The sequence below is a fragment of the Erythrolamprus reginae genome, chromosome 4, assembly GCF_031021105.1.
Source record: "Erythrolamprus reginae isolate rEryReg1 chromosome 4, rEryReg1.hap1, whole genome shotgun sequence".
NCBI lineage: Eukaryota > Metazoa > Chordata > Lepidosauria > Squamata > Dipsadidae > Erythrolamprus > Erythrolamprus reginae.
In genome coordinates, this window is record NC_091953.1 from 96,219,013 (window position 1) to 96,245,180 (window position 26,168).

The 26,168-nt window shown below is 40.4% G+C and overlaps 1 protein-coding gene across 1 annotated transcript; it reads right to left on the bottom strand.

Annotated features, from left to right (window-relative positions):
* Positions 1-836: 836 nt before the first annotated feature.
* CNGA3 (cyclic nucleotide gated channel subunit alpha 3) lies at positions 837-26,168 on the bottom strand. The gene is made up of 6 exons (XM_070751002.1): positions 26,068-26,168; positions 21,376-21,474; positions 19,537-19,689; positions 10,041-10,148; positions 5,331-5,437; positions 837-2,245 (listed from the first exon to the last, which is right to left on the bottom strand). Exons 1-6 carry the CDS (start codon positions 26,166-26,168, stop codon positions 837-839), a joined length of 1,977 nt encoding a protein of 658 aa, XP_070607103.1.

The window sequence follows — 26,168 nt, forward strand, 5'->3', positions numbered from 1 at the left end:
CAGTGTTCCTTCGATTTTCACGGGTTCGAACTCCGCGAAATGTCTATACCACGGTTTTTCAAAAATATTAATTTAAAAATACTTTGATGTTTTTTTCCCTATACCATGGTTTTTCCCGCCCGATGATGTCATATGTCATGGCCAAACTTTCGTCTGCCTTCAATAAATATTTTTTTAATAAACTTTAATAAATAAACAGGGTGAGTAATAATCTAAATGGTTGCTAAGGGAATGGAAAATTGCAATTTAAAGGTTTAAAGTGTTAAGGGATGGCTTGTGATACTGTTCATAGTCAAAAATAGTGTATTTACTTCCGCATCTCTACTTCGCGGAAATTCGACTTTCGCGAGCGGTCTCGGAAGGCATCCCCCACGAAAATCGAGGGAACACTGTAATATGAAATGGATGCATTATATAAATGAAAAACTGCTATTTCAAGGAAGGAAGTGGGCAAGTCATGTTGTTATATTTATGCATCCGTATCAAAGTCTATTCTATTCAGAGAAGCGTTTCTTTGCAGGCAGGTGCTTGTTGCAAAGCTATAACAATAAATGTCATGTGATCTATACAAACACTTAATAATAAGATATGAACATCATCACTCATAGAAAATCTTCCCCCAATACAAAATAAATAAAAGAAATGTGGAAATCTATTTCTAAAGAGATCAAAAAAGTTCAGCATTTACTATTTAGAAGACAATTGCTTCAATTAAAAACTATATAAAGTTGCTGGTTCCAGAGGATAAAAAAACACAATGCTGTTTGCATATTTGCCAATGTGTTCATATTTTAAGGTGCAGTAGTTCTGTGCTAAATGAAGATGACCATACATATTTAATTCTTTTTCTGTTCTTCTGGTTTTCCAGCTTCGTCTGGAACGTCTAACAAACCATCGTTTCCAGACTTCTTCACTTTGGTCTCAACTTCTACAAGTCTCTGCTTGAGTTTAGACTGGGAGGCAGTGTACTCTCCTAAAAGTCTAGCAAACCTTGTCTGAAGAATATCCATAGCTGCTTCAAGTTTATTCACTTTCTCTTCCAAGTCTTTTGGGTCAGCTCCTGCTTTAGCTGCCTCCTCATCGATCAAGTTATCTTTCAACAAAATTTGACGCCCTTTTTCTTCCAGTGCCTTTTTGGCGTCAGGATATTCAGTTAGAGCTTCCATCAGATCATCCTTAGACAAACAAAATAGATCCGAGTAACCTATGCTTCTGATATTTGCAGTTCTCCGGTTGCCAGCTTTGCTGCCTTTGATGTTCAAGATGCTGATTTCTCCAAAGTAACTGCCATCACTTAGGACCACAAACTGCGTCACCCCGTCATCTGCCACGACAGCCAGTTTCCCTTCTTTAATAATATACATCTCTCTTCCAATGTCACCTTTTTTGCATATATAGTCACCAGGACTGAAAACAGTAGGTTTTAATTTCAACACCAACTCAATCAGAAGTCCAGCTTCACAATCTTGGAAGATCCGCACTTTCCTTAGTGTATCCATATGGACATTTATGGCAATCTCAGCCTTCAGCTTATCAGGGAGGTATTTCAGGACTTTTGTCTCTTCTACTGTTTTCTTATTGGTCCACAGATAATCAAACCATTTAATGACTCTTGCTTCCAAATCTTTTGTGACCTTTCGAAACTGCAAATATTGCTTGATGGAATCAACCTTGGCCTGGAACTCTGTTCTAGAGGCATTCATGTTAGAAATCATAGAGCCTACGTTACCCACGATGGTAGCAAAGATAAGCACACCCACTAAAAAGTCCATGACCACAAACAGGTACTCTTCATCTTTCACTGGAGGTGGAGTTTCTCCAATAGTTGTCAATGTCAACGTCGACCAGTATAGGCAGTAAATATACTTTCTGGACAGCCGTCCATGTTCTGGATGGGAAATATTGGGATAAACCCAGGTGTCAGTTCCAAATCCAATCAGTTTGGAAATGGCGAAATATATACATGCATTCCAGTGAATAATAATGAGAATGTACAAGACAAGATTCCCAATACGAAATATATTTGGATAGTTTGTTCTTGTTTCTGTACGATCAAAAAATTCAAATAGCCGGGGAAGCCTCAGCAACCGGTTAAATCGCAACTCGGGATAGTTCATTCCGAAGTGTAAATACCCCAAATCAGTGGGACAAAGGGACATCATGTCGAACTTGAACTGGGAAGTTGATTTATAATATTCTTTTAATTTCTTTTCATCTTTAACGAGCAGTCCTTGTTCAAGAAAACCTTGAAGTAGAATAAAGCAAAAGGACAATAAATGTCTTGAGAAGAAATGCCTAAATCATAAAGATTTTCATACTAACTTGCAAGTGCAAAATACATTGCAGTCACCTATTGTTTCCTCTCCTCCTAGGTATTCTCGTCTTTTACATATTTACATGCTGAAAAGAGCATAAAGGGCTTTGCCTTCCAAAGGATATCATCAAAGAAAGCAAACTCCTTTATTTTCCAAAATTAAAACATACTTTACCCCTGTTTAGGACATGGGGCTTTTGCTGTCAGTTGTACCTCTATGTTGAGCAGTTTTCAATTTATAATAATAATAATAATAATTTATTAGATTTGTATGCTGCCCCTCTCCGAAGACTCGGGGCAGCTCACAACAATAATAAAAACAATATTATAGTAGAACAAATCTAATATTAAAAAACATATAAAGCCCTATCATATTTAAAAAACCAAACAACACATTCATACCAAACATAAAACAAAATATAAAAGAGCCTGGGGGTATAAGTGAGTCTTGAGTAGTTTACGAAAGACAGGGAGGGTGGGGGCAGTTCTAATCTCCGGGGGGAGTTGATTTCAGAGGGCCGGGGCCACCACAGAGAAGGCTCTTCCCCAGGGGCCCGCCAAACAACATTGTTTAGTTAGCGGGACCCGGAGAAGGCCAGCTCTGTGGGACCTTATAGGTCGCCGGGATTCATGCGGTAGCAGGCGGTTCCAGAGGTACTCTGGTCCAATGCCATGTAGGGCTTTAAAGGTCATAACCAATACTTTGAATTGTGACCGGAAACTGATCAGCAGTCAATGCAAGCCATGGAGTGTTGTAGAAATGTGGGCGAATCTTGGAAGCCCCACGATGGCTCTCGTGGCTGCGTTCTGCACGATCTGAAGTTTCCGAACACTTTTCAAATGTAGAGAGCATTGCAGTAATCGAACCTTGAGGTGATGAGGGCATGAGCGACTGTGAGAAATGACTCCCTGTCCAAATAGGGCTGCAACTGGTGCACCAGGCGAACCTGGGCAAACGCCCCCGTCGCCACACCCGAAAGATGATGCTCCAATGTCAGCTGTGGATCGAGGAGGATGCCCAAGTTGCGAACCCTCTCTGAGGGGGTCAGTAGTTCCTCCCCCCCAGGGTAATGGACGGACAGATGGAATTGTCCTTGGAAGGCAAGACCCACAGCCACTCCGTCTTGTCTGGGTTGAGTTTGAGTATGTAAAAGCTGCTATCCCAAAGGTGATTTTTTTCAGGAGGCAACTGGATTTCTTTGTGTGTGTTTTTTTTCTTTTGAAGGCATTTCGCTTTCTCATCCAAAAAGCTTCTTCAGCTCTGACAGGATAGTGGGGAAGGGAAGGATTTATGTTCCTTGCTGATAATTTGCATCCTTTTATAGTGTTGTTGAAGCACTTGGAGATTTATCTGTATCCTCAGGGTCACCTTTCAAGCAGTTTAAAGAAAAAAATGTTCAAAATTCAAATGTTCAAAGAAAAAAAGGGGGAGGTGGGAAAGAAAGTCCAGTTGCCCCTGAAAAAAGACTGAGAATATCTACAGACATAGAAGCTGCTACTTTTCTCTTTTTATTACATTATTAGTTTAATCTTTATTTTATGTCTTGCCAAGAAAGTTTTGGCTGTCAGGAGGAGCAGACTGCAATATTGATTGATTGATTGATTGATTGATTGGTTGGTTGGTTGATTGGTTGATTGGTTGATTGGTTGATTGATTGGTTGATTGGTTGATTGGTTGATTGATTGGATTTGTATGCTGCCCCTCTCCGTGGACTCCAATCAATTTAAAATCTCTCCCCTTTTAAAAAATAGTTTCCAAATAATAGGGTTGTTTGCTCTAACTCCCAAATACACAAATTTTGTTATCTGGAAAGTTACCCTATTGTCTAGTGCAGTGATCGTGAACCTATGACACAGATGCCATAAGTTGCACATGGAGCCATATCTGCTGGCACGCAAGCCACTACTCTAGCTCAGCTCCAATGTGCATGTGCTTGCCGGCCAGCTGATTTTTGACTCACCTAGAGATTCTGGGAGGTAATTTTCGGCTTCTGGAGAGTCTCTGGGGGGGGGAGGGCATTTTTGCCTCTGGAGGCTGAGAAGGGCAAAAAGTGGGCCTACCGTGCCACCCAGAGTTTGGGAAATGGGCTGTTCCAGGCCTCCAGAGAACCTCTTGGGCATGGGAGAGGTCATTTTTACCATCCCCAGACATTGAATTATGAATGTGGACACTCACGTATGCTCAGTAGCATACACACATGCGCTTTCGGCACCCTAGGGAAAAAAAGATTTGCCATCACTGCTATAGGCATTTATAGTTATTGACTTACCTTCTTGCAGCAAACAACAAACAGCCTGTTTCAGTACAGCCTGATTAGCATAAGAAAATAAAAATCTGCCTCTGCCTCCCAGCAATTTGCGTCCTTGCAGTTTTAGTTTCACTTTCAGTTTTAGCACAAGCAGCTAATAGTTTCAGGCTGCAGGGGCTGCCATAGCCTATTGCCGCCTGCCTGCAACCTGAATCAGATGATGGTTGGGAGGCTGTTGATTGTACTAATCAGACTCTGCTCTGTTTGCTGCAAGGAAGCAAATTTCTGGGAGGCAGAAGCCAAAGGGTAGGATTGGATGGGCAGGGCTACATTTGGTGCATAAGATGCACCCAGGTTTTCACTCTCTTTTAGGGGAGGGAACATATGCCTTATACTCCAAAAATACGGTAAATGTTAATCATTGAAGCAGCCTTTCAATCTACCGTATACAATATATTCAACTATTTGGTCTATCTTTCTACAACAGAAGTTTTCTTCAGTTGTTATTCCTATTGACATTATTGGCACTAAATATGTCTATATTTGCAAGGGGGGGTAAGGAAAAGAGAATTACTCCTAAGCTATGTCTTGTAGTAACCATTTCTCCAATATCTACCATGCAGTATTGGAATTTTGGAGGTGAGACATTCTCAGGTCAAGCTAAAGGAGAGGAGGATTTCTGATAAACTTGGTGACTTCACTCCATATGGTCAATGTTCTTAAGAAATTGATTGATGAGTGTGGCCCAGTGGTAGACAATTGCGCACCTGTCCTGTACTTGACAAATGTATCCATGAAGTAGATAGCATCAGAGGAATAATCCAAGAACAGCCAAAGTGCAAGATGATTTAATTGAAGCTCATCAAAGCAGGCCCTAGATAAACCAGATGATCTGGTTAGAATTAGAATAGAAACAAATAAATACAATACAATAATCACATGTTTCTTGCAAACAATTGGCAAATTTGGAAGACTGGACAGTTAGAATTTTTAGAACATGACATCATTGTGTATACTCCCAACAGTTTGCCTAATTAGAAAATAACTTTTGTGATAGATGTGGCCACTCACAAACCATTTGTTTTCCAAGAACAACTGATGACATAGTTTCCTGTCTATCCATTTAGCCGCCTGAAATATTCCATATCACTCTTTGTTTTTCTGCTAGTGCATACTTCTAAATGATTTACTGGAATGCATCTCCCCACAATTAATGGTTCTTAATAAAATGCCTCCAAGCCAGTAGCTTATTTTGCAGGAGATCAACCTCTCATTGCTTACAGTATTTATAAATAAAACAAACAATAAAACCAAGCAGGATTGAAAACTAAGTAAGCATCAATTCCTGTAACCACAAAATCATTGGCTCCCATGCCTTCATCTGACAATGTCTTTGTTAACATTTAATATCAAGTTGCAAATCCCAAAGGTGCTTTTTCAAAAGGCAACTGGACTTTGTTTTTGCTTGAAGATGTTTCACTCCTCATCCAAGAAGCTTCAGAACTGAAGAAGATTCCTGGATGAAAAGCAAAACATCTTCAAACAGCAGCAAAGTCCAATTACCCTGCCAGCTGACACTGTCTAGCCCAGTGTTTCCCAACCTTGGCAACTTGAAGATATTTGGAGTTCAACTCCCAGAATTCCCCAGCCAGTGAATGCTGTCTGGGGAATTCTGGGAGTTGAAGTCCAGATATCTTCAAGTTGCCAAGGTTTTGAAACACTGGTCTAGCCAACGGGACTTGGAAAAGGCCAACCCTGTGGGCTCTAATCGGTCTCTAGGAGGTATGTGGCAGAAACTGGTACTGTAAATAATAGAATAGAATAGAATAGAATAGAATAGAATAGAATAGAATAGAATAGAATTTTATTGGCCAAGTGTGATTGAACACACAAGGAATTTGTCTTGGTGCATATGCTCTCAATGTACATAAAAGAAAAAGATACATTTGTCAAGAATCATGTGGTACAACACTTAATGATTGTCATAGGGGTCAAATAAGCAATGAAGAAATAATATTAATAAAAATCTTAGGATACAAATAGTCTGGCCCTAAGCCATGTACGGCTTTATAGGTGATAACCAACACCTTGAATTGCACCCAGAGACCAATTGGGAGCCAGTGCAGCTCGTGGAGTGTTAGTGTGATGTAACTGCTCTGATCAACGCTTCCTTGAGCGAGGGGTCCTTCCCTCAACCATTAAAGGATGCGGTGGTGAGGTTCCTCCTCAAGAAGTCTTCCCTGGATCCAGCTGTTCTTAAAAACTATTGTCCAGTCTCCAACCTGCCCTTTATGGGAAATGTTGTTGACTTTGCCAGCAGGCCTGGGGGAGTATCAAATGACCTAAGTGCCAAAGCCCACTGCAACAATATTTCCAAAAAGGCTTCTAAAATTGTCAACCTGATCCTACGTAGCTTCTGCTCCGGCAATCACACACTACTCACCAGAGCTTACAAAACGTTCGCCAGACCCATCCTCGAATACAGTTCACCTGTCTGGAACCCACACCGAATTTCGGACATCAACACCCTAGAAAATGTCCAACGATACTTCACCAGAAGAGCCCTTCACTCCACCACTCAAAACAGAACACCCTACGAAACTAGACTTACAATCCTGGGTCTAGAAATCTTAGAACTACGACACCTTAAACATGATCTAAGTATTGCCCACAAGATCATATGCTGTAACGTCCTGCCTGTCAACGACTATTTCAGCTTCAACCGCAATAACACAAGAGCACGCAACAGGTTCAAACTTAATATCAACCGCTCCAAACTTGACTGTAAAAAATATGACTTTAGCAATCGAGTTGTTGAAGCGTGGAACTCATTACCAGACTCCGTGATGTCAACTCCCAACATTTTCCCCTTAGACTTTCCACGGTTGACCTCTCCAGATTCCTTAGAGGTCAGTAAGGGGCGAGCATAAGTGCACTAGTGTGCCTTCCATCCCCTGTCCAATTGTCTCTCCTATATTTTATATATCTTTTCTCCCATTCATATATCCTTTCCTCTACTCTTCATTGATTTTTTCTATTCTCATATCTCTTCTTCTATCCCTTCCCTGATATTTACTACTACACGTTTTTATTCTCTTCAACTTTCAATTTGTATTGGACAAAATAAATAAATAAAATATAAATAAAATAATTGAATAATATGATACCATCTGAATCCAGACAAAAAGGATATGAATGATTTCTAATTTCATGGGCTTTTAATTGTTAAACGCTGCCCAGAGTCCGTAAGGAGTTCGGTGGCCTATAAATTTAAAAAATAAATAATACCCTTTGAAAAAGCACCCTGGGAGACAACTATCACCCAGATAGCTGAGAATATGAATAGACATCAGTTTGCAAAGGTTTAGCATTGCCAACAAGATAGCCATTTGTTTTAAAAAAGCAAGCTGCTAGTTCTCCGTATCTTTATGAATGCATTTGCTGATTTAGTTCTAAATGACTCCGGGTAGCACTTATTTATTTATTTGTATTTGTATGGCTGCCCCTCATCACAGGGACTCTGGGCAGTGAACAAACTCTGCAGTCCTGTGATGAATAAAAAAAAACAAGGCAGTACTATTAGCCCATATAAGGAATGTAGACGTTCCTGGTTACAAATGACTCCACCAGAGGGCGCCTACAGGCAGCTGCAAACATGGCATTTTCTGATTCACTGCCGTATGGAGCAAAAGAGTCTGAGACATGTACATAATTGAACAAAGAATCCAAATCATTTTCTTGTGCTCAGAATGAATAGTTAGCTAGACAGAAATTTGTATATTATTTGGTTGGTTTGCTAAGTGTGCTGTGTGCAGTAGTAGTGGGTTTCACTTACCTTCACTACCGGTTCAGAACTGTCAATGCGCGTGTATGCACTTTTTCACATGCGCAGATCGTCTGAGATGAGGTCCAGGTGGGTGGGCGGAGCCTCCCGCCATTGCTATCAGTTCACCCGAACTGGGGCGAACCAGTAGCAAACCAATTAATACAACCCACCACTGTCTGTGTGAATCTGACTGTTGTGTTTTTGCAGTTCTTTGTTTCTTGCTTAATTCGTGAGAATTGAGTCAATTGGGGCTTATTCAGCTAAACACAGTGAAAACAAACCACAGCGACGTTTGTGTGAGTCTAATCAAAGACTGTCTTTAGCTGATTACTGAATACTAAATCAGGTACTAAATAATCATCAAAGCAACCTATCTTCACTGCACTCACTCATATCTTTGTTTCCAGTGGTGGGCAGCAGGCAGGATGGGGTGGAACACAGGTCCACCAGCAGAAATCTGTGTGCGCAGCTCTAGCTGATCAGTGGCAGTCACTTCCTGGATTACCGGTCTCGGCTCAGCTCTCCTTTTTCTTCCCCTGCTGCTGCTGCTGCATCTGGACTCCTTGCTTTTTTCCTCTTTCCTCCTTCCTGGCATCGGACGAGCTTCCCGCTCTCCTGCCTGGCTCCCCTCCAGCCTCAAACTGCCACCTCCCACCGGAGGTACAAGCAGAAGGCATGGGTAAAAGTGGTGCTGGCAGTATTAATGCTTCTGGCAGCACCTGTTTGCCTAGCTGCCCAGCCTGAGGTGAGGGGGGCGACCCAGGAATCTGAGCGGGATAAACGCAAAGCAAATTGACACCCCAGTGAGCAACACTGGTAAGATTTTACGTTGAGGACTTAACAGTTCACTTGAATGATGATGATCGTTCAAGCCACTCCCACATGGACACATGGCCAGCAAGCCACTCCTTCCCAGTCACATGACCATTAAGCCACACCCACAAAATAAGCCACACCCACAGTGTGGCAGTAAAAAAATTGGCTGCCCAATTACTGCTTGTTTCAGTCCTACATTATGCAGATTTAGTGAGAAATGTTGATTCTCAGAAAGCCCAGAGTATCTCTTTCAAGCTCTACTGCTCAAAAAAATAAAGAGAACACTCAAAGAATACATCCTAGATCTGAATGAATGAAATATTCTCATTGAATACTTTGTTCTGTACAGAGCATGTGAAATTGATTGTCAATCAGTGTTGCTTCCTAACTGGACAGTTTGATTTCACAGAAGTTTTGATTTACTTGGAGTTATATTGTGTTGTTTAAGTGTTCCCTTTATTTTTTTGAGCAGTGTATTTAAAAGTATATGCAAGTTCACTTGCTATAGTATTGTGATTGCCTAAAAAGGAGCTAATGTGAATAAACATTTTGTGAGTAATAGGTCTGTGAATAAACAGACAGACAGATTAAATTTCAGAATCAGAAGCCATTGCAGAGGGATGGAACATCAGGATACTTGTGCGGTCTGTACAATTGAAGCTCCTCCTCTTTTCATGTTAATGAATTGTATATGTAACACATGTAATCAACTGCAGAACTTTGATTTCTAGCCACAATCTTGACTTTTTTTTTAATCACCACCATCACTCTAGATGCAAGTGACAAAAATGCCAGTAACACACAAGGATGCATTTAAAAAAAAAATCATCCTTACCTACATACCAATAGACAGAAGTTATAGAATACTGGTGCTGCAATGATTGTCAACCACCTATAATACAGATTGCTTGAAGGATCTATCACAAAGATTTCTTTCGCTTCCCTGGAAATGAAAAAAAAAGGGAGGTTTAGGGGCTCATGAAGAACTCTCATCAAAGACATCTTTTATATACCAATAAAGGAGAACATTTGCAGCTCAGGATTGAAATGAGAAGTTCATTGGGTGCTCCCTGATTTTGGTTGTTTTCATTACCCAAACTATGGTAGGTAACATCCTCACTAGCGTTGGTGTTACTTACTGTTGTGGTTAGCTCTGGCCCAGCTCCTGCCCCAAGGACTGTGGATGTGGGGGAGACATCCACATGCTGCAGGCCTGTTTTGCCCCCGGTGGAATCTGCTGAGGAAGGCTCCTCTGACCAAGAAGACATGAGTGACAGGGAGGAGGAGAGTGTGGCAGACAGCTCAGAAGAAGATCAATTATCTAGCTCCTCCTTGGATTCAGAACAAGAGTTAATGATACAGCCACGCATGCGGAGAGCGATGCATAGGCAGCAACAACTGAGAGATTATTATCAAAGGAAATGAGTCCACCTGTGGTTGGGTGGGGCTGTGGTAATTAGTGAGGCTGCTATAAATAGCAGCCTGTGGGTTTGGCCATTGTGGAGGATTATCTGATCGTTGTGTTTCGTGACTGCTTTACTGACTTTGACCTTTTGTGTGCTGATTTTTCCCCGCTTTGAAACTAAACCAGAGCAAAGTGTGTTTCACTTTGTGAAAGAAGAAGGACTGTGAATTGCCTCACAGCTGCAAGCTACGTATCACAGAACTGATAAAGGAATTGTACAAATTACCAGTTTGTTTGGAGACGAGTGCTCTTTGCTATACAAAAAGAGGGCTTAGTTTATTTGAATTTTTGGTATAAAGAACATTGTTTTGAATTTTCAAACGTGTGTATGTGTGAAATTTGTATCTGTGCATTTTCGGGAGGATTCTACCAGAGAGCTCAACAGAACAGTTACTTAGGCTGGATAAGAAAGCACCAAAGTCAAATGTCTGCAGTTAGGAAAGGAATCCTTTGTAGCTGGTATTGACCATTCAATCAATAAACATTCTTAAATTGAAAGTGGCAAATTCATCTTTCCAATCACTGGAACAAGGGCTTCCATTATATATGTAACAGCCTTGAATTCTAGTTGACTGAGTCCTTCTTCTTCTATGATAGAACTATCTTGGTTGGCAGCGGTGGGCTATGAGCCGGAATGCTAAATTGTACTTGCTGTGGCTCGTAAGTTCTTGCGGGATGAGTGCGATTTTGCTGCTGCGCCTGTGGAGGAAGCAAAATCGCGCACGGAGCTGCAGGTGCGCCCATGTTTTAGCATGCGCAGAAGCAAAAAAACCTTGCCGAAACATGAGCGCACCTGTGGTTCCGTGCACGATTTTGCTTCCTCCTCAGGTGCAGCAGCAAAATCGCGCTGGTCTTGCAACAACTTATGAGCCACCGCAGCAAGCACAATTTAGCATTCTTGCTCATAGCCCACCGCTGTTGGTTGGTCTCCTGTCCTTCTGAGCCCAAGATAAACCCAAATGTCCTGCTTCCATGACTTTGTTATCCTGTCTAAAAAGTGATGATTAGGACAAATACTGATAGTCTGATGGATCTGTCCGACTTGAGGACAGTCCTCTTGGTTCTTTAATCCAATATTCTACCAAGTTCCCTGCAAACATTTATTTGTTTGTTTGTTTGTTTGTTTGTTTGTTTGTATGCCACCCCTCTCCGTAGACTTGGGGCGGCTAACAACAATGATAAAAACAGCATGTGACAATCCAATAATAAAACAACTTAAAACCCTTATTATAAAACCAAACATACACACAAACATACCATGCATAACTTGTAATGGCTTAGGGGGAAGGAATATCTCAACTCCCCCATGCCTGGTGGTATAAATGAGTCTTGAGTAGTTTACGAAAGACAGGGAGTGTGGGGGCAATTCTAATCTCTGGGGGGAGTTGGTTCCAGAGGGCTGGGGCCGCCACAGAGAAGGCTCTTCCCCTGGGGCCTGCCAAACGATATTGTTTAGTCGATGGGACCCGGAGAAGGCCAACTCTGTGGGACCTTATCGGTCGCTGGGATTCGTGCGGTAGCAGGTGGTTCCGGAGGTAAGCTGGTCCAATGCCATGTAGGGATTTAAAGGTCATGACCAACACTTTTAATTGTGACTGGAAACTGATCGCAAGTTTATGCTTTATGCAAACAAGAGACAAACTTTAATAAATGCATCCTTTTTTAAATGCTAGTACCATTGCAGCCTCCATGTATTCATCCATTCATTCACTTATGAATCATATTTTCACCCACTGCAATTTCTCAGATTCTTGGCAGCTTATGGTAATTAAGAGTAAACAAAGGACAATGTAGTGAAAAATCAGGCCATCCCCAATAAGAAGAAGATGAACATTTTAAAAAAGCATTAAAAGATAAACTGTGAAGATAAAATATTGACAATTGTATGACTCATTATAAGCCTTCAACAATTCCCAGGAAGTTCCATTATAAATACCAAAGCATCTGCAAAGGCTTGTAATTTATATTCTTGTTGCCTAATTCTTTATTCTCTCTTATTTTTCTATTTAGTATTTCCAATGTTAAAATGAATAGCAGTGGAGATAGAGGGCATAGAAACTGGCCCTAAAATGTTAAGATAAATAGAACAATATGGAGAAGTGGCAGGGTTAAAAATTAATGAAGAAAAAACAAAAATAATAATGAGAAATATGACCAAAAAAACATAAGAGAAAAGGGGAGGAGAAACAGTAAAAAAGGTTAAATCTTTGGATATATATTTCACGTCAAGATATATAATGATAAAAGAAGACACATAATAAATTGAGAATGGAAATAAAAACAGACCTGGAAATATGGAAGAATTTATAAATGTCATTTATGGGAAGAATAGCGATAATTAAAATGAATATATTACCAAGAATATTATATTATAGAATATTATTTCTATTTCAAACAATTCTGATTAAATTAGAGAGAACTCAAGGTTGACTCAGCCTTCCATCTTTCCGAGGTGGGTAAAATGAGGACCCGGATTGTGGGGGCAATAGGCTGGCTCTGTTAAAAAGTGCTATTGCTAACATGTCGTAAGGCACCCTGAGTCTAAGGAGAAGGGCGGCATAAAAAATCGAATAGATGTGTTTTGTTTTTGTTTTAATGTGGAATGTCGTAAGTTGTAAATGTTGATGTTTTTGATTATGCTTTCGAACAGTATGCTGTATATGTTGTTCAATGGAAAATTCAATAAAAAATATTTTGCAAAAAAAAATGGAATAGACAGATAGATAGATGGATGGATGGATGGATGGATGGATGGATGGATGGATGGATGGATGGATGGAGGGACGGACAGACAGACAGACAGACAGACAGACAGACAGACTCTTTTTGAAAAGTTAAATAAGAACAATTCCCAGGAAATTAAAGCCATCTGCATGAGCCTGATTTTGACTGAGGGGGTGACTCTATAGTAGTATAAGGCAGTGTCACCATAAAGCAGCAATTGCAGATGTCAGCACTATCAGTATCACAGAAAGGAGGATCCGTAGTACCTACTCTTACGATACAAAATGCAGGCAGGTCAATTCCAATGTGTGAAGATGGCCTGCAAATGTTTCAGTGCCAAGCCAGATAAGACTTTCTAGATACAGGTAGTCCTCGACTTACAACCACAATTGAGCCCCAAATTTCTATTGCTAAGCTAGACAGTTGTTAAGTGAATTTTGGTCCATTTCATGACCTTTCTGTCCCCTATTGTTAGGTGAATTACTGCAGTTGTTAAATTAGTAACATAGTTGTTAAGTGAATCTGGCTTCCCCATTGACTTTGCATGTCAAAAAGTTGCAAAAGATGATCACGTGACCCCAGTACACTGCAAAGGTCACAAATATGAACAGGTTGTCAAGCATCTGAATTTGATCACATGACCACGGGAATGCTGCAATGATCATAAGTATGAAAAATGGTCATATGCCAAATTATTCAGTGACATTGTAACTTCAAATGGTCACTAAACAAACTGTTGTAAGTTGAGGACTACCTGTAATGACCAGCAATTTGAATTGCACCTGAAAGCTAAAATGAAGTCATGACAACTTCTCCTCCCACAATAGTTCTCCTACTATAGTGGTTCATGTGGTAATTCTTCAATAATGGGGATGCCTATTGTTATGTCCCCAGCAACGGGGAAGTCACCCAGGATTGGGCGACAACAAAAGCAGGAAATTCCCTGTGTCCCAATTGGCTGTTGGGGCTGACAGCTGCTATATAAATAGAACTGTCAAGATTCTGAAGCATTCTTGTTTGTGTGTTCTACGTTCGTTCTGTTATTGCTACACATCGCTGTTCTGTTGTTTAACTTGCAAATAAACAAGTTAATTGAAGTCTGACCGACTTAGTCTGATATATTACATTGGCGACGAGGATGGGATCCTTACGGGGGATCAAAGGTGTCATTACACCATCATGTTGGAGAATACCTCATTAAAAATCCTTGGTCCAGATGACCCGGTTGATAGCACCTTGTAAGGGCCCCTTTCCAGGGTTACAGGAGAAGACAGTTAATGGTTTCGAAAGCAGAAGAGGGCTCTACGCCCCAAAGACAGACAAAGTGACAAAACCATCTTCTAGGAGAAGGGAAATTCTGATTCCAAACTTCGCCTGTCTTGTGGCTATATCCATCATTGGAAAAGGATTCAAGAGGCTTTTTGCCTTCAACCTCGAGGCAAAATCCAGAGCCAGAGTCCCAGAAGCAGTTCGTGACTATGTGCAGACATGTTCTGATAACTCCTGCAACGCAACTAGAACCGATCTTATCAGCTGTGCTGTTCCATTGGATTATTTCAGCGATGTGGAGGGAGGGGATCTGCTGCTTGGATAACAGTCTATCCTCTGTACTAACCTACGCAGGCCTCATGCTCTGGAGAGGACATTCCAGCTTTGCATACAGCACTGAAACAACACGAAAAGCAGTAATCACTGGTTATAAGTCTTTGCTGATTGGCATAGAGCGTGATGCTAGGTGCTGTTTTCGATGATGGGAAAGATCAATATGCCTCATTGGCATAACGACAAGCAGACTGATAATTTTACACTGTGCACTAACCATAAGAAAACTTTAGCCAATAAAGGTGGGCACTTGGACAATGACTCCCGGTTTCTCTGACAATCTGCAAGAAATAGATGATGTATGCAAGACTCCAGTTATCAATATGAAGTTGAGCAGACTGCAAATGGACATCATTGCCCTTCAAGAGACAAGAGTCTCAGGCTCAGGATCTGTTAAAGAGAGAAACGTCTCAATCTTCTGGCAAGGAAAACCATCAAATGAGACGAGAGATTATGGGGTGGGCTTTGCAGTTAAAAACACCCTACTAGGATTCATCACTTTACCTGCCGTAGGGAGGGAGAGGACTATACACCAACTTTATTATCGTCAATAGAATCTAAAGACCAATTTTATGATTATCTGGTCATCACTATCAAGAAAAGTCCCTGAGAAAGAATCACTGTTTATCCTTGGAGATTTTAATGCCAGAGTTGGAGTCAATTATTATAGTTCTTGGCCTACCTGTTTAGGTCAGTTTGGCATTAGGAAGATAAATGAAAATGGCCAATGCCTGCTGGAGTTTTGCTGCTAATACAGTTAATGCATTAGTAATACATTCTTCAAAACAAAGCCTCAACACAGAGTCTCTTAGAGACATCCAAGATTGAGACGCTGGCGCCAGCTCAACTTGATACTGACCAGGCGCTCTAATCTTCCCAGTATTACAATCACACGTAGCTATCAGGATGCTGACTGTGATACAGACCACTCCTTGGTGTGCAGCAGAATAAAACTTCAAACAAAGAGATTGCATCAGTCAAAGAAGGTAGGAGGACCACGAATCGACATCAGCGAGGCCTGCAACCAGGTCAAAGTGGAGGAATTTGCAAATGCATTAGAGGAAACGCTCCCAGGCCCAGCTGAAGTAAACACGTCCGAAAGATGGGAATATTTCAAGAATGCTGTCTATAACACTGCCCTCTCAGTATTTGGTAAGAAGATCAGAAAGAGGAGATCAAAGGAGCTGACACCAGCCATTGAGGAAAAAAGGAGAGCACTGATTGCATATAAAGTTTGCTCCAGTGTGCACAATCTACAGGTTTTGCGAGCTGCTCATAGCAAAGTCCAACAGATGTGCAAATGACTATTGGTTGCAGTTTTCCTCTCGGATCCAGATAGCAGCTGACACAGGTAACATCAAGGGGCTATATGATGGCCTTAGGACCAACACAGAAGAAATCTTCCCCTTTGAAGTCTGCCACAGGTGAGGTTACCTAGGGCCGAATGCAGCACTACTCTGAGTTATATACTAGAGCAGTGATAGCAAACCTTTTTTTCCTCAGGTGCCAAAAGAGCGTGTGGGTGTGTTATTGCATATGCATGAGTGCCCACACCCATAATTCAATGCCTAGGGAGGGCGACAACAGCTTCCCCCACCCCGTGGAGGCCCTCTGGAGGCCAGAAATGGCCTGTTTCCCAAATTCTGATGGGCCCAGTAGGCTCGTGTTTTGACCTCCCCAGGCTCCAAAGGCTTCCCTGGAGTTGGGGGAAGGTAAAAATGTCCTCCACCATCCTTCTAAAGGCTCTCTGGAAGCCAAAAAACGCCTTCCCGGAGCCTCTGTGCTAGCCAAAAATCAGATGGCTGGCACACACATACACGTTAGAGCTGAGCTAGGGCAATAGCTCACGTGCCAGCAGATATGGCTCCACGTGCCACCTGTGGCACCCGTGCCATAGGTTCACCATCACTGTTCTAGAGAAAATGTAATAACTGACAAGGCTTTGAACAGCACTGAGTGCCTGCCTGTCTTGGAGGAGCTTGACAATGAGCCAACCTTAGAGGAACTAAACACAGCTCTGGACTCCCTCACCTCAGGCAAGGCACCCGGGAAAGATACATCCGCACAACATCGAGATGCGCACAGGTAGGAAGAGGTAACAGGAACCTGCCCCTGATTCATAACTACACTTGGTCAGACTCCCATCTTAGCTTTCTTTTTTCAATCATTCCAGATGTCTCTTCTGAACTTTATCTGCCAGAGTTTCAGAATCTTATCCTGATACCACCCATCTAACTTTACATTGTTATTCAAGATCAAAAATATATGGTCTGTGTCAACCACATCCTCACAGGTCTGAAGATCCCCTAGGAAACTTTAATCCAACCTTCTGCAACCCCTCTTTATGTGCCACTGATTTTTTCCCCTGGCCACATCCATTTTTTGAATAGGTGGCCTTCACCTCTTACACAAAACTGAATATGATCTACAGTCTCTCCAAAAATATTGCCCAGCAGTATGAAGGTGGGTGGGCTTGTATTGTTGTTTTATGCTTTGGAGGAAAAAATGACAGTGCAAATTATATAAAAGTGAAATGAATAACGTGAGGAGGTAGATTTGGAACAAACAACTTTAAAGTTAATGCATTATATATCATAATATTCATAATATTTAAACAGGAACAGACATCAGGCCAAAATTTAACAAAATCTACTTAGTATATGAAGCCCAAGTGTTAAAACAAGCATTAATGAAGACAAGGATTTTTTTTTTTTAAATCAACCTATTATTAGCAACTTCTAAGAAGAAAAACCACTTGTCCATTATGAGAATTTTAGCTGAATCAGGTTTACAAAAGTAAGAAACAAAAGAACTCTCTTACAAAAAGAACAGCCTATTTACAAAGTGAAAATTAGGAAAGACTAGACAAAATTGTATTTGCTCTCTGCTGGTGTTCAAGCATTTGATGTTAAAACTGGCCAAATGGATGAATATAACAATGAATGCACATACACATGAAAAAGAAAAATGAGCAAAACTAGTAAACCCTCCTGGACATTATACATGTAAGTATGCATCTTTCTCTCTATGTGTCTCTCTCCCTCCCTCCCTCCCTCCCTCTTTTTCTCTCTGTTTCACAAATACATCCTAGCCTCCACCACCAATTCAATTGTTAGTCTTCATATAATGCTGAAAAAATAAAGAAGACAACTTGAATAACAAGGTTAAGCCCCATTACAGAATTATCCAGGACATCACCTTAGTCACATGTTGCCAAACACTTTGTGTTGAAGATCTGCCTATTTATAGAAAGCATTTGGCTGGGACACTCAAGAAGTCTCATTGTCACATTACGAAATCTGCTGGACAGCAAGCGGAAATATCCACTCCTGCTGCAAATCCATAGGAGATAAGAAGCATACAAGGCGATAATATAGGACAGGGATGGCAAACCTATGGCATGGGTGCCACGGGTGGCACACAGTGCCATATCTGTTGGCACGCGAGCCATTGCCCTGGCTCAGCTCCAGCGTGCATGTGTGTGCCGGCCAGCTGATTTTTGGCTCGCACATAGGCTCTGGGACAGCATTTTTGGCTTCCAGAGAGCCTCGAGGGGGGGCAGGGGAGGGCATTTTTAACCTTCCCCCCCCCCGGCTCCAGGGAAGCCTTTGGAGTTTGAGGAGGGCACGAGCCTACTGATCCCACCAGAAGTTGGGAAACAAGCCGTTTCTAGCCTCTAGAAGGCTTCCAGAAGGTGGGGAAAGCTATTTTCACCCTCCCCAGGCATTGAATTATGGGTGTGGGCACTCGCGCATGTGCGATAGTGCACACACTCTCTTTCGGCACCAGAGGAAAAAAAGGTTTGCCATCATTGATATAGGAGATAAGCATAATATAAGAGATAAGAAGCATACAAGGGGCGTGCATAAGTGCACCAGAGTGCCTTCCGTCCCCTGTCCTAATGTTTCTTTTTTACTAGTATCTGGCATATAAATATTATATCTTTGTACGCCACCAATACATACTTGACAAAATAAATAAAAAATAATAAAATACATCTAACTCTCATAATATCTAAAACTAATAAAAAATATTTAACACCAATGGGGGAAGAAAACATCACATAAACACCCATCATATGTTTTTTTAAAGGAAGGGGTTCCATGGAAAATATGAATAATAATATGAAATGGGAATTTGCACAACTTAAAGTAGGGACTTTCATCCAGACTAAGATTTGTTATTTCCCCGTTAGTCATAAATTAACTCAAGAAAACTGATTTCTGTAATTAATCAACCAGTAATCTTCTGAACAGGTCATCAATTATGAATATAAGTTTGGGGTTTTTTTCGGCACTTAGCATAAAAATGGGGATTGGCTACTTGGCTGATTTAGGACAATAGACTATCGCTCCTATTCTAACACAATAAGTCAATCAGCTAGTGTTCAAATCTAGGTGTATATATGTGCATGAAAATAAATGTTTATATATTGGATTTCTTCACTAAACCTGATTCTTCATGAAACAAGTGTACAGTATTCCTTTTTCAGCTGTTAAAAGTATATATATATATATTCACTATAGCAGCATCCTCTTACTTTTTCGGATCGTCTTTTCCATCCTTCTTTGGATCAGCTTTGTTGTCTTTGTTTTCTCCTCCTGGAGCCTCAACTGAAGAATCAGATGTTTGGCCATTTCGACGAAAGTGCTTTCTGAACCAGGTTCTCACCGCTGAGAAAAACCCTGAGGACCTGAAAGGAGAAAGGGAATAGTGCCACCAATGCCAAGGGCCAAGATTAACAACTTCATCTTTGCCATTGGCAATCTAACGTTTGCTATCTAGCATTAACAACTAGATTGGCTTTTACCAGCCTGGTGGCCTCCAGATGTGTCAAGAGCAGATGTGGATGGTGGAAGTTGGAACAAATCAGTAAATGACTGACGATGCCTGTGGATTTCCCCCGATATATTCATTTGATGCATTGAATGTGCATGTATCAGGAGGGAGAAACTTTGCCCATTTAAGACACAGAAACATAGAAACATAGAAGATTGATGGCAGAAAAAGGCCTCATGGTCCATCTAGTCTGCCCTTATACTATTTCTTGTATTTTATCTTAGGATGGATCTATGTTTATCCCAGGCATGTTTAAATTCAGTTACTGTAGATTTACCAACCACGTCTGCTGGAAGTTTGTTCCAAGCATCTACTACTCTTTCAGTAAAATAATATTTTCTCATGCTACCGCTAATCTTTCCCCTAACTAACCTCAGATTGTGCCCCCTTTTTCTTGTGTTCATTTTCCTATTAAAAACACTTCTCTTCTGAACCTTATTTAACCCTTTAACATATTTAAATGTTTCGATCATGTTCCCCCTTTCCCTTCTGTCCTCCAGACTATAAAGATTGAGTTCATGAAGTCTTTCCTGGTAAGTTTATAGACAACAAATCTATACCTAGATATACAATGCTTTTGCCACACTTTTCTCAAAGTGTTGAGAATATTATGCTCTGTAAGAAGTTAGTGATGCTTCACCAGCAATGAGACAAGATTCATTAAGCTTTGATCGTTCTCATGATCACGGCTCATCACCTCCTAGAAAGATTTGAAAATGGGAGTTTGATCATCCTTAATGTCACATGTGATCGTCTAGCTCTGATGAAAAGCTAAAGAAAGTTTTCCCAGTAATATATAAATTACACTATCACTCTATGTTCTTCAGTTGAGCCAGATAACACTCTTCCCATATACTGCAACTCATCATACTCACTTGACCAGGGTTTCTCTGCCTTGGGAGCTTTAAGATGCCTGGTCTTTGTTGTGATTCAGCCTGAGGCTCCAGACAGAACAGTCTTCATCTCCCCAAATTCCCTAAACACATTTTAAAGTTCCCAAAGTTGAGAAATATTGATCCAGACTGACTTAACAGTGTAAACCAAGGCCAACTTATTTTTCTGTTCATCCCTTTCATTTATGGCCTCATGAAGACCAAAATCATTGCATTAACAATACTGTTATCTACTTTGATTTAATTCCTTTGCTTCCAAACAAGGTTGTGATAACCTTTACAAGGCCACCAGTGAAGGGCCGCACTTACCTTTCCCTAGCAGATCGGTCGTGGAAGCCGGTGCGCACGGTGGCTAGTGCACACACACTCGCACAAGAATTTGCTTCTGTGCATGCGCGGAAGCAAAGAAATAGGTGAAAATTGCTGAAACCTCACATGAGTATGTTAAAATGCGCAAAATTTCAGTGATTTCTTTGCTTCCATACCTGCGCAGAAACAAATTCTTGTGTGAGGGTGTGCAGGGGTGCAGCAGGAACGCACAGATGCGCACGCATCACCATTTCTACTAACAGATTGGCGATCCCAGGCGTACTGGGGGCAACCCAACACTGAATCCCACTATCAAACATAGAATAAAGGAAGCTTACTCATTAGTTGCTTCTTCTGCAGTTGCATCCCCTCCTGCTTCCGCCATGGAAATGACACTCTCTGATTTTGAAGATCTATCCTCACCCGGGGAGAGAGTCCTTCAAAATCAAGCAGAAAGACATTTAGTCACATTTCAATGTGTGCTTTGCTTCAAGCCTTTCCAATCAGGCACCTGTGAAAGAACGTGCATTCCTTGGATCAATCACCAATGCATTACTGTCATAAGTGATGGTGAGGGAGAAAAGACAATATATTTCTCCTTTTTGCCCTAGTTCAATATTTCTCCATGACTAAAACCTTTCCCAGAAAACATTACAATCTTTGTATTTGCCTGATTTTTTCACTTGTCCCATTTCAGGTGATCACAATAGAAAAAAGCAATAAGGAAAGAAATTCTGAGAGGAATCAAAAATGAAATATCTCAACAAATAAGAACATAAGAACATAAGAAAAGCTGTGCTGAATCAGGCCAAAGCCCATCGAGTCCAGCATTCTGTGTCACACAATGGCCCACCAATTGTCCATGGGGATCTTGAGCAGAAAGAGAAGGCAAGACCCTCCCTTTCCTTTGACCTTCAACAAATGGTACTCAAGAGAATCCTGCCTGCCTCAACCAACATAGAGGCAGAACATGGACATCCGTTTCAATAACCACCAATACACTTGGCATCCATGAATCTGTCTAATCCTCCTTGAAGCTATCGAGGCTGACAGCTGCACAAAACAAATGCTGTCATTCACTCTAAAATGAGGGAAGGGAAGGAAATGTTGCGGTTCCAAGTGACATTTATATCAGACATTTATATAAGTTATATATAATTTTCAAATATAAATTGAAATATGCATTACTTTTACCGCATTTTCAGTTGTTTCAGTTTTATCTTCTTCATTTGATCAGGTTCACCATCTATTTGTAGTTTTCTGTGAGAGCAAAGTAATTTGGGAATATGGAACAGTTTAATTTATATAAACTGTCAAATATTTCTAGCATTCCCATCTTATTTTTTTCCTGGGACTTTATACGGGACTTTCATAACACACACACACACACACACACACAAATCATGCTGCTAACATCTTTAGGACTGTACTTGTCATTTTTGTTGAAATAGGGTGGGTAAATAAATATGTACGTGAAATGAATAATAAGCTTGAAGAGTATTTCTACTCAGATTATGTCTTTTCTGAAATAGACACGATCTTGCTGATATTTGAGAATTGTTGCAGATTATGAGCCAAGGCATTTAGAAAATGTTTTTGACTAGGTTATGCCTAGGAAAGAAGAAAATCTTATCTAGATAAATGTTAGTCCTTTATTATTTTAGTATCTTCAGCAAAAAAACAACATACAACTTTGCTACACTTATACATAAAAGTGCACATGCATGCAAATGGACACCACTTTAAATAGGGGATGAATTTTTTATATAAAAACATTAGGGTTAATACATCATATCCTTAAATGTGAATTGCTTTGTATGTGGACAAAGCTAATTGTGCATAGAAATATATGTGGTTCCAAAAATGTTCATACAAACCCTGTTCTAAAAACTAAAAATCCATTGGGTTTTTTTTCTTTCTTGATAGCAAAGTAAGACTGGATTCCTTAACAAACAGGTTTTATATCTTTCTTAACAACTCTAAGTATACTCAATTTGAAGAAGTGGAGTTTACAAGAAAATAGCAAAATAAACAAAAAACTATTTCTGATCTAGGCACAGCATCCGTTTATCTATTATTGAACACTCACTAAGTAACTCAGGAAGGTTATTTTTTATTTATTTGTGCCTTTGAATCAGCATTGATTCCTGGCAACTGCTGCTCAGGTCCCTCCAGTTTACTTTGCAAGATTTGAAAATGGTTTGCCATTGCCTCATGGGTTAAATTCAATTTTTTCCCATACTGGTTCTGTGGGCATGACTTGGCAGGGGAAGAATACTGCAAAATCCCCATTCCCTCCCCACTCCTGGGAGAAGGATATTGCAAAATCTCCATTCCCACCCCACTCTGGGGCCAGTCAGAAGTGGTATTTGCCAGTTTTCTGAACTACTCAAAATTTCCACCACTGGTTCTCCAGAAGGACCTGCTGGGTTTCACCCCTGTGTTGCTTCCTTTCCAGGACCGAAAGAGAGTAACTGACCAAGATCATTCTCCTGTCTTTGTTCTTAAGGCAGGACTAGAAAATTTTGGTTTCTCATCTGATACGTTAACCCCTTTTCCAAACTGACTCTCTCTGGATGGCTAACCAGCATTTAAAATAACCAGGAACATGTTAATCATTAAATAATATATAATAGTAAAATAAAATATACGACATACACTGTGTCACTCCAGAACACATCCTATATGGGTCCAACCATCTGCTGACTAGTACCTGGGCTAAGAGCTAGTCTTCAGCAGCTTTTTAAAGAGGGAGAGGATTGGATCTAACTCATTTTGGGGATAGATTATGTACCTATTTTGACTTATGCCACTGCATTCTGGATAAACTATAACTTCCAAGTGGCTTCAAAGGCAGCTATAAATAACAAATACTCCAAAAAGGAGGCAATAAATGATTGCCTCCCTAACAATCCAGGAACTGACACAATTGACACACAAGAAAAATAAGTGCAAATACCATCCTAGGCATAGCTACTATTTGCTAGTCAACCATGAACCATTCACAAACCCCAAATTGGATACCAGCCCTATCTGTGATAGTTCAAGCCCATCCTGAACAATAAAAAAATATCTAGGGCCAGGTGGCCTCACTATCCATAGCCACTTTGTCTTACTGGGGACAAAGCTAAGTCTGTTTGTCTTGTTCCAAGCTGTCACAGTGTCCAGACACTGAGAGTAAACCTTATCACTATCACTTGGTCAGCCTGCATACAGATACAGATAGCCTTCAATTTACGATCATAAATGGGACCAGAGTTTTTGTTGCTAACAAGGGTGTTAATTTAAGCAGTTGTTCAGTGACTTTTGTGCCACCGCTGTTAAACAAATCATGGCAGTTATTAAGTGAATCATGTGGTCATTAAGCAAATTCAGCTTCTCCCATTGATTCTGCTTGTTGGAAGCCATATGGGAAGGGCACTGATGGAGATCACGTTTGAGATGCGGCAGCAATCATAAATATGTATGTGCCAAGTTGCCAAGCTGCCAAATTTTGATCACTTGGCCATGGGCATAACTTCAGTCTTTCACCAAATGAATGATTGTAAGTTGAGAACTACCTTTACATAACTGGGTCTCAACAGTGTACTATTGACAATACTTAATCCCACGTTCCCAGATAACCCCATCCAGTAGCTTCATATAGGTATTAAATAGGAGCAGGATGAACTTTGAGCCTAAGGCCCACCTCTACATATTGGGTAACCCTAGATGTGTCTACCCCATCGAAACTGATTAGAACTAACCCCAGAAAAAGGAAGTGAACCACCTAACACCATAACATGATAGCTATATATGTATAGATGCATGTTTAAGTAGCAAATAATGGAACAAAATTAGGACTTTTTTTCAAGAGAGATAGACTTGATCATATTTGGTCTGACATTCAATAAATATTCTTTAAATTCTCACTGCCATCACTTCCTTGGCATGAAAAGAGTCAACTTGATGGCCATTACCATTGCCTTCCTTCTCCATGTGCATAAAATAACTCTTATCTGCATTTACCTCCATGACATTGTTTTTATCTCATGCCCAGTCCATGAATGAGACAAGCTTAACGAAATCAATGTTTTCCCCCATTTTTTTCTGATATTGTCCAAGGGCAGTTTCAAGATGTGCTGAATCTGTCAAACATAACCTTTCATTACCTTGGAAGTAGATGATTAATAAGGACAAAACAGACACAGTGTAGGGTTAGTGACAATGATGATGACAAATGTTACGCTGGTATGATTTTGTGCAAGTTCACAGATGAATGGATAGCTTTATAATTTGATAGGGAAGAAGGGAGTTTTTTAAGCTATCTAGCTACTTTTCTTCATAAGGAAATGCCTGCTAATGTTTCTAATTCTTTTCCTATGGAACAGTTTCATCAAGTGACTACTATGACAATCATTAAGTGTTGTACCACATGATTCTTGACAAATCTATATTTTCTTTTATGTACACTGAGAGCATATGCACCAAGCACTTTGTGTGTCCAAGAATGGAATAGAATTATATTCTATTCTATTCTATTCTAAAGACCATCTTATTTCAAAGCACAATCTCTGGTCTTCTAAATAAAGGAGATAGATATAGAAGTAAATGGGAACAGTCTTCTCAAAGTTAGCTTACTTTAATTCCTATTGATAATAAAAATGGGAAATTATCTGTTTGTTGCCTTCAAATGTAGAAGGCAACAAGACAGTCCTAGACCTGTGGAAAGGAAGTTCCAAAGGATAAATCCTTTTGCAAGATTGGAATTTGCTGTTAAATTTTATGGGGTTACTTCTGAGAAAGTAAATAATAAGATTGCCTATTTAAATTTCAGTGTGTATTTATGGATATGTGTTTCACATTCTTTGCCTTCCTATCTCCATAAATTTCCTCTCTTCTCCTTAAAGAAAAAAATATTTATTAGCTTATTTATTCATCTATTTAATTGCTATAGCCACCCATCTTGAACAAGGGAACGTTGGATGGTGAACAATCATGAGATTTTTCTGATGATGGTGGTGGTGATGATGATGGGTTGAATCCATTACCTCTTAATTCCATTTTCAAGTCTATCAGGGTCATCACTAACAGTCTTCCCAGAAGATCTATGGGCAGCAGGGTGGGAATGATAAGTGTTAACTTTAGCCAT